Below are 9,886 nucleotides of genomic sequence, written 5' to 3' on the forward strand. Positions count from 1 at the left end.
ATAATTATAACTATATTATTAATATTTATTTTTATTTTTATTATCATAATAATAATAATAATTTATTAAATAATTAAATATAATTATAATTATATAATAATATAATAATTATTCATTTATAAATTAGTAATTAACAATAAAATTGTAGTGAAATTTTAAATTATAAAATTTATTCAATTAAAAATTAAGTAAATATAATGATAATAATAATAATCTTATTTATTATTATATTATTATATATTATGATGTATAATCCATATTTAAACTATTCATCGTAATAATAAATAAAATAATATAATTATAATCATTTGTAATTAATAATTTATTAAATAATATATATTATTATTTTTTATAAATAAAAAATGATAAGTATATTTTTAGTTTAGTGTTTAAATCAAATATATACTTTCAAATCTTGATATTTTCCAAACACGGGAAAGTAAAGTTATTAGAAATCATATTCCCGGGATTCATTTTCCCAAGAATAATTTTCCCTGCCAACTTTACTTTCCCGCCAACCAAACATGGCCTAAAGGTGTATTCGAAAACTGAGTTCCCAACAAGGATAAAACTTCATCATAGAAACTAGAAAGGCAACACTATGAATTGGTCGAATTCATATCATACATATCAACATAGGCAAGCACTATTGAGGGCAGCTTCATGCAAGTTCAGTACGTTGGTATAAGATCAGTTAATTCATATCGTTATATTAAACACGTGCGTGCAATATCGAGGACAGTTGCTAACAAGTTGGGTATACATGATTAGAATTTATGATTTGGGTGCAAGCACATTCGAAGCTACAAAACACAAGTGTTAAAAGAGAGTATTGACAATTGTGGTTGCTGTGACAACAAGATCGACAAGATATAAAAAGAAAAAAAAATAATTAAAAAGAAAATTATTTTAAATAAAGGACATTTATACATTTTCAAGTCAAGTGGTTTGCATATTGAGAAAATAAAGTTAGCTAATTTTTACTTTTAACTAAATTAAAAAATAGTGGTACTTGTATAATTTGACGCATGTTTTATAAAATTGTTCAGTGTGTAATGAGGGGAGAGTGGCAGTGAAGTATTATTGGTTGCCCTCATTAAATCCAAAACCATGTAAAAACCAGGTCGAATAATTTTCTTCTTGAGAGGTATTATAAATGACAAATAGCATAGCTAAGCTAACCAAAAAATATATTGTGATTATGTATATATTGAAATAAAATATAAAATACAACAAGAAGTCTTACTCTAGCTAAAGGTAAATATTTACTTTTGTGATCTTATCCCATTCCTAGTCCTAGGTGAGGTCCAACATTTATGAAATTAAATTCTCATGGACCTACCATTTTGTCTACAAACTTTTTTGGAGAAATTATTTTTATAATTATTCGTCCAATCTTAATTGTGAAAGCTCGTGAATATAACAGTTCAAGATTGATTTCGACACTACTTAGTTTGTTATCTCGTGCATAAGATTATTAATAACCTAATGAGCTAGACTGTTAGTAATAGTTATAAGTAACTAAATAGTTAAACTAGAGATAAAGTATACTAAATAAGATAATATTGTATATACGACTCTCTTTTATATTATTCTCTCTCTTACTTTCCTTTCTCTCCAATTTAACTATTTATTATTATTTTCGTAAAACAACGGTCAGAAAGAAACGTCTCACTTGTAACGGGACAGAGGGAGTAATTTATTAGGAGTACTAGTTTAGTGGAGTTTACTTTGAAACTAGAGTACAATGTAATAAATATGTACATTCATTCATTCGAGAATAAGATTAATTTATTTGAAATAAATTATGAATATCTGAATTTATAAGATAAATTTATTCGAAAGAAATTATTTATGTCTATATGATCATTAGCTCCTAGAATTTGTAAAATCATTACAAGACAAGATTGAATATATAGAAGAATATTATACCAACAAAGATGTTATTGTATTATTAAAGAGTGACAACAATAAGCAATGTGGAGAGAGAAGCATAAACTGCAGACACTCCCAAGTTAAGATACATCAAAACTAGTAGCACACCTGAGATTATGATTTTCTATTTGATTTTCTTAATGACTACAGCACAAGAACATCCCGATAAAGGCAAGTTTCCTCCCCTACGGCACATTCTGATCCATGGCAAATTTTGGCCAGCACGAAAACCGAAAAATCGACACAATGAATTGACAACAGGAAAACTTTGAACAGTAATGCTCATTGCTCTAGGCAGGCATTGAAATGTATGTTTACTTGGTGTAGAGCACATCTTCCCATGGGTGACGGTAGAGAGGCTGTTTCAGTCGCTTCTGGTCAAAAGTGTGCCTGATAATCGGAGAAAAACGGAATGATCAGATGAATATTGTTGTGTTGCAGCTTGAAGAAGATGAAATGCAGTCAAATAAGTAAAGCTAAGCTCATAATCAATGGCATTTTTGTTATTTTATGGTGTTTTGTAATATTTGATCTGGATCATGACCTGAAAACAGTCTCATATCAGAACTGGGCTGGCCCGAAAGACCGACCTGATCTTGAGACGGACTAGGCCACATTTTTAGGTATGGCTCAGAATAGGGAAAGTCCAAAACATATCATTTGGTCCGAAAAAGCCCGATTTTTAGGTTGAGCTAGGCCATGTTTTTGTTAGATCCAGCGGATTTTTATCAGCCCGGTCCAGATTCTACCTTTGGCCCCACGGGCTCAGGCTGGACTGGATTGGGTTTGACAGCTCTAGATAAGAGTTCCTAAAAATGGAGAAGTAAAACTCACCCAATGAGACCTATGGAACGAGCCAGCACGAAGAGGCCATTGAGGTAGCCAATGCCAACAATCTCATCAATTTCTTGCTTTGTGAACATGCCACTACCAGCAAGAAGGTCCAAGAATAGGGAACCAATGGCACCATCGACGTTGAGGACTAGGTTGTTCGCCTTTGAAAGGGTGTAGGTTTCGACTTCAACTGCATATTCCATGTATTTCACAGATGGAAAGTTGGTGCGTGCAAAGAGTTGAAGTAACTCGACTCTCTTATCTCTGTTGTCACCCCTCTTGATTCTGTTGAAACCATGGAAACGTAATTTATATTCCAGGTCAAATTTGGAGAAAAGTAAAACTTAAAGACACGAAAACAAAACTGAGATATCGAGGATCTTGTTAATGTTACCTGTGCCCAATGCCAGGAACGCGAATGCCCTTCTTTTTCATGCTTTCGACAAACTCATAAGGAGTAAGACCCTGAGAGGAGAAACCATGTCAACATGCTTCATATCCAAGAAAGGTCGGGGAAGAGAAGGTACAAGCTCACTTAAAACACAATACAGGAGAAGCTTATTGTTTTTGTCACTTGTGTGGAAACTCACCTTGTCATAAGCATCCTTGAAGTAACGAGCAGCATCATCAATAGCACCACCAAATCGTGGTCCAATTGTCAATAAACCTGTTTTGCAACGACAGATTACTCATTGACCATGAGATAAAACCTCAAAAGCCTAGCTGTTTTGACAGGACTATTTTTCTTTTGTTATGTGAGCACTGAGCAGAGATAGATCTGCGACCTACCTGAGACAAGACTGGAAACGAGGTCTTTTCCAGCTCTGGCTGTAACAATGGTGTTGTGAGCACCAGAGACGCAGGGACCATGGTCAGCACACAGCATGACACAAATCTGACATGAAACCGTATATTAGTCGAGGTGTAAATTCAAACAACAAATGAAAAGGAAAACAAAACCCCCTCTTGGGATTGATTGCAATGATAGTCAGGTCAATACAAAAGATAGTAAAGAATACCTCAATAAAGCGTGTGCAGTAACGTGGGAGGCTTCGTTTGAACCACAGCAAAGAGATGACGTCACCAACACCTAATCCTTGTTCAACAATGGATGACATAGGGACACCAGCATACATTGGCTCTTCACCTGCCATTTGAAAGAGTCGAGTTTAGGCACTCAAATAGATATCAGTAATATAGCATGTACACCCTAGAGAACACCCTCGTACCTCTATCATCAGAGATTGTCGAAATAATATGTGTTGGAGCTCGAACTTTTCCACTCTTAATGGCACTGCTAAGATCCTCCGGTATTTGAGGGGGTTTTACTTCCTTTACTTGGGAAATCTTTCCTGCCTCGGCCTAATATAAAGAACCAAGCATTTAAGCCATATGCCGAATAGAAAGAAGAATAATTTCTAGCTTAAGCATTAAGCAATTACCAAGTACATACCAATTTCTCGAATGCTTCCTTGATTGTACCTTCAAATGCCTCAAAAGAAGTGGGAACAACAGCTCCAGCTTCTCTGAGTGCTTCATTCTTGGCCTGTGCAGATTCCATCTCTCCACCACTCTTTGCCCCCTGATTACAAATAATAACAGAGTCTGAGATATATATCCCACGTCGTAGAATGCTCTAAATCACGGCTCTACAAGCATGAACTTAAGGTATTAGCTTACCGCATGACCGAATTGTACTTCTGACTTGAAGAGTGTAGCACAAGTTCCACTGACCCATGCAACGACTGGTTTACTGATTTTCCCCTGTTTAAGGGCTTCAACTAGGGAATATTCATCACGTCCACCAAGCTCCCCGAGAACAACTATCATTTTAACCTAGTTTTGTTCAATAAACCAGAATTAAACCAAAGTATAAAGATGTGACCACTTCTAATAAAGTGACTGACAATGTAAAAGACATATTCTGCATCTTTCAGACCATACCAATTCCCAAAAGGAACTAGCACAACCGAGTTTGTTTATTAATTTTACTTCAAGGGCAACTTCAAACCAAGACGATAAGAAAACAACTGCAGCAGGGTGTGGGTGTTTAATACCTGAGGAATGTTGTTGAATCGCAAGACATGATCAGAAAGTGTTGAGCCAGGAAAAACGTCTCCTCCAATTGCAATACCTATCGAGTCATAATACACATGGATTTAGACTATTTTACACAACAAAAGCAACTAAATGGGATTAGAATACAGTAGAGAAAACTGTCCAACCTTCATATATCCCATCCGTGACACGAGCAATTGTGTTGTATAATTCATTAGACATTCCACCCTGTAGTTCAGACATAAAAGTTAGAAGCTGCAGTGAATATCATGAAACATGCTTCCATCGTAGATACTTAAATTCAGATGTAGCAGGGAGTATGCCAAGAGATTCAACATATCAAGTAATTGGCTGATAATAACTTAGGTATTAAACTGGTTGACTATATATGCAAGATATATCTTTGTACTTCAGATGGAAAGTATATGAATCATAGCAAAAGGAGGCTAAGCAATGGTCACGCACAGATTTTGATACGAAGCCAACAGACCCCGGCCTGTACAGCTTGCACTGTATAATATTATCAATTGTCCCAGCAGTATCACCGATCTTAAATGCACCAGCTTGAATACCTCCGACTGTTGCTGGACCAATGACAACCTAACCAAGTTCACGTTTGCAATTAATATATACTGCTCTAAATAAAGAAACGAAATAGAGTTCAAATGATAAACTCCGGAAGACAACAAAATAGTTTACCTTGTTGTTTGCTTTGGCATATGCAATCAACTGCTTGGCGTCAGACTCAGGGACACCTTCAGCTATAATGGCCACAACTTTGATTGTTGGCTGCTTCAGAGCAGCCATAGATGAAGCTGCAGCACTGCAAGATGGAAAGTACAGTTTCAGAAAGACAAAATAAGCAGGAAATCTGCACATTATCTTTTGACATAGGCAAGACAAACCTTCTGAATGATGCAAAGTTAATGAAAACATCAGCTGTCGGATGTGCAGCACAAGCGGCTTCGATACTGCAACAGAAGAGTAAAGTCAATCTCATGTCTTACGATTTGATGAGAGGGGGGATAAAAAGGGGGGAGCAATAATATAGCCCATCATAAAGATTCTTAAATAATTCATATAACGGAAGCTCTCCTCATTTTCACTATTAAGGTAAGGAAGTTTCTGCAGATACATGTAAAAACCTTAAATAATGCCAAGATGGTCTTCTCTACAGCATGGTAATCCCCTTTTTTTATTTGTTTTCCTTGGGTTGGGGGGTTGAGGGACTCAATCTTACAGCAGAACAGAGTTGGAACTGTCACGTGGACATATTTGGTATAACATTTTTATATATTGATATCTTGTTAGTCATTTTCAAGTATATAAAACCCATTTACATCTAAAATGTAATCTTGTAGAAGAAGGTTTGCTTAGGTTTTATCTATCTAACCATCCCATCAAGAGAATGGTGTGGTGTCATACTAAAATATACACATGCATTTATTTATTTAAAAATGTTCAAATGCCAATCATTAGCAAATCATAGGTAAAGTTCTATGGCTTTTATTCATACAAACTGAAAACATGGGCATTATATCTTTATGCCTGTTATATTGCATCAGATACAAATTCTAGGTAGGCCACTTTAACATCTAAAACCAAGGCGATGAATGCAAAAACTGCATAAGAGAATGCAAAACTTACGCAGAATGGACTGGAATCGCAATTTCCTCTTGACCAAAAAATAGTTTCTGGAATCCCTCAGAACCAGGATTTATAATTCCAGCAACAGATGGTGTTTCCCTGCCTGAACTCGCAAAAAAAGAGAAATTATTGTTAATATAAGAACCCCATCTTATCTCAAAAGCAGTTGACATAGAATGGTTCAGTTAATTTTTTACCACAAAGGAAATCAAAATCAAGCATCCGCTGAATCGGCAGTTGCTTGTAATTATAAAACAATGCTTGAGTGGTTTTCGAGAAAAGCTGTCCTGTCGCCATGGTGTTGACAAAACACCTCCTGCATGCAACTACAACATCAGAATACAAGCTAGAATTACCAAATCAATCGCTACCAAAGCTGCACAGCAATTTCCTCCCAAGTGATGAGAAGGAAAAATATGCAGCTATTCCCTAACCTTTTATTATATAACCCCTTCTAGCGAGTCTTATAAACGAAGAAACAGTTTCGAGGTTTCATTTTTTTTATCCTATCATATGGTTAAACATGCCAAATTTGCAGCATCAACATGCATTTTTCATACCAGTCCTACTACTAAACAGATCAAGGTAAAATAATCTACACACTACTTTCATGATCACAATCATGTATAAAACATGGGACAAATTTCCTATAAACGATCGCAAATCCCCAAGCAAGCAGATCTAGAACACTATTTTGAATACCAACACTACTTTAATACGATGATCATCACTTCCAACAACAGAAACATCGATTTTCAAGCAGATCACTCCCTAACTACATAAGTCTTCTTTACTGTTCCGATCCTTGTATTCTAGCACATTCTCGAACAAATTCAATGCATTCCTAACTCTCTCCATCCAAACTTTCTCAGGCACAGCTCAGATCATTAATCGAATTCACACATTCTCGACCTTCAACGGCATAAACACTATTATGAAATCAATAAACCAATACAATTACACATACGATCCACTGAATTCACCACAAACAGCTTGAGTAAAAAGCATCAGCTCAAATGACACTATAAATAAAATTCAACACAGATTTCCTCGAAAACATCAACAAATAATACTTAAAAAATCAAACTGAGATCCGATGATTCAAAATCCTCTATCCACAAAGGACATTAACAGGAATCACAAATCAGCATAAAAATAACAAAATATAATAAAAACAGATCTGCAAGATCCGAAAATCAAACACAAACGGCATAAATCACAAAACTCCACCAAATACAAAACCAAAAAATGAAATCGAGAAAATGCAGCTACCTTTTCAGTCAAATCAAACTCCAACGCCTACGACGAAGATTCAGTAGTAAAATCTAATCTGTTACTGTGTAGGAGAAGAGTAGGAGGTGGCTGGATTGTAGTGACTATGCATACATATTTATATACAGATATAGGGAATGAAGAGTGGGTTGTTAGTTTGTTAATAGAAGGTGTGCTATCAACAGTTGAATAAAATAATTTTATTTGATTTGGATCTAAAAATTCAATGTTTAATTTCCAAATTGATATCCAAATTTCCATTAAGTGGCCGCCATGTGAATTTGGCAGTCAGCAAATAGCAAGCCAACTTCTTATTCACACATGAATTTATGAATCGAGTTGGTATATTTATTTTCTAAAAAATATTGAATTATTAATTTCAGCTTAAATGTTCAAATCGATGATTTAAGGTTTCTTTATTTTACTAATTGTAATTATTAGTTTGAAATTTAAATTATTGCACACCTCTAATTGACTTGTATCGTGTAATAAACTTCAATGTACACATGTGTTGGTGGGTAGTTGCTCAAGTGTTTAGTTGTTTAATCTATTAGTAGTATGTATTTATTGTATTTATTTTCTAAAATTGAATGCTTGTAAGAGTGGGAAGGTTGGAAAAGTTAGGTGATAGTGGTGGGCTGGACTTGCATGGGAGTTGGAAATAGAATTATAAATTCACGAGTTAAATAAGGTATCAAAATTTAACGTAACTACTTAAATACCCTCGAGCTCATTTACTTTTAATTAATTGGATTTATTATTCTTTTTATTTTTTTATTGTGAATTTTAACCACAAACTTTTCGGTATTATGATGCAATGCGATGACAAAATTTAACTTGGTTGATAAAATCATCCACTCTAAAGCTCTTACAAGTTGGGTATATCAATATATGAATAACATTGGATGCGTGCCTCAAGTTTTAATGCGTAAACTAAGAGAGAATAAGAAAAAGTAGTTGAAATAGCATAGTGCATGATAGAGCCTATGAATGATAATTAAAGTAGAATATATAAAGAAAAGATTTTTATAAATAGATATGAACTATTTAAATAGATGGATGAAAAAAATTAGTTTATTTCTATAAGAGTATAATTTTTTGCTCACAAGCTCACTCAACAGGCAATTATTTTATGTCACATTTGATGTGTGTAAATAAATAGTTAGGTTTTTTCATGATATAATGTGATCAAAGAGGGCCCTTTCTTTTCCACTCGGCCCTCACAAAGATATGTATATTAGTAATTTTCCACATTAATCATTTTAAATAAAGATATGTATACTTTGCTTTTTATTTGGTGAGGGTAAAAGAGTCATCTAATATTCTTGATTGGTGCACACTTGACACATGTAAGTGGTTGTGCACCTAAATTGAAGGGCATATTTGTCTTATCCAATCCCTTTGGCTGGAAGATAAGTTACAAAACCACAACGCATATACCTCTATAAATTAAAAATCTAATCGCTACAATACTCACTCCCCATGTCCATCATTAAATATCTTATTTTTCTTTTTCTGTTCATCCGTCCATAAATGACTCATTTCACTTTTAGTACATTTGATAAGTGGATTTTACATTACACTAACTCATTTTAATTACATTTTATTATAAAATCAATATATAAAAGTAGATCACACATTCCACTAACTTCTTTTACTCAATTTACTTATAAACTAAACAATTTCTTAAAACTAGTGTCGGTCAGATATGTGACATTTGATCATAGATAGAGGGAGTAATTACTAATAATAGTTTTGGTTTCCAATTTGGGCCCAATATGGAAAATAATAAATTTGATAAATTAACAAGATCTTAAATTTTAAGAACACTCTTACGTAAACATATATTGTCCCATCAACACCACAAATTACTAATCTCCTAAACTTAAATAGCTAACTATGAATTTATCGTTGTTTGATTTCTATTGATTAGCTTAGCCAAAAATTTGAATAGGGAATAGCGAGATTCAAGTTCTTAGTGTTTAATACTCATGCAATTTAATGTGTAACTAGATTCAAATTCTATGTTATTATTAAATTTAACTTTGTTGAGTTCCTAAGTAAATATTTGTGCATGAAGGTTTCTATTACACATACCATAAAATATGTTAGCAAACTCACTAGTGGACATCTAATATGT

General features: G+C 34.0%; 1 protein-coding gene across 1 annotated transcript; it reads right to left on the bottom strand.

The window, feature by feature from the left end:
• Window positions 1-1,907: 1,907 nt before the first annotated feature.
• Window positions 1,908-7,899, bottom strand: LOC121799787 (ATP-citrate synthase beta chain protein 2-like). The gene is made up of 17 exons (XM_042199258.1): window positions 7,747-7,899; window positions 6,672-6,790; window positions 6,475-6,577; window positions 5,733-5,798; window positions 5,527-5,650; window positions 5,293-5,427; window positions 4,995-5,055; window positions 4,827-4,903; window positions 4,450-4,605; window positions 4,223-4,351; window positions 3,999-4,131; window positions 3,789-3,916; window positions 3,559-3,664; window positions 3,360-3,436; window positions 3,164-3,234; window positions 2,770-3,054; window positions 1,908-2,325 (listed from the first exon to the last, which is right to left on the bottom strand). The coding sequence occupies exons 2-17, from the start codon at window positions 6,769-6,771 to the stop codon at window positions 2,250-2,252; spliced, it is 1,827 nt and encodes a 608-aa protein (XP_042055192.1). The 5' UTR covers window positions 6,772-6,790; window positions 7,747-7,899; the 3' UTR covers window positions 1,908-2,249.
• Between the last annotated feature and the right edge of the window lie 1,987 nt (window positions 7,900-9,886).

Source organism: Salvia splendens, chromosome 4, assembly GCF_004379255.2.
Source record: "Salvia splendens isolate huo1 chromosome 4, SspV2, whole genome shotgun sequence".
NCBI classification, from domain to species: Eukaryota; Viridiplantae; Streptophyta; class Magnoliopsida; order Lamiales; family Lamiaceae; genus Salvia; species Salvia splendens.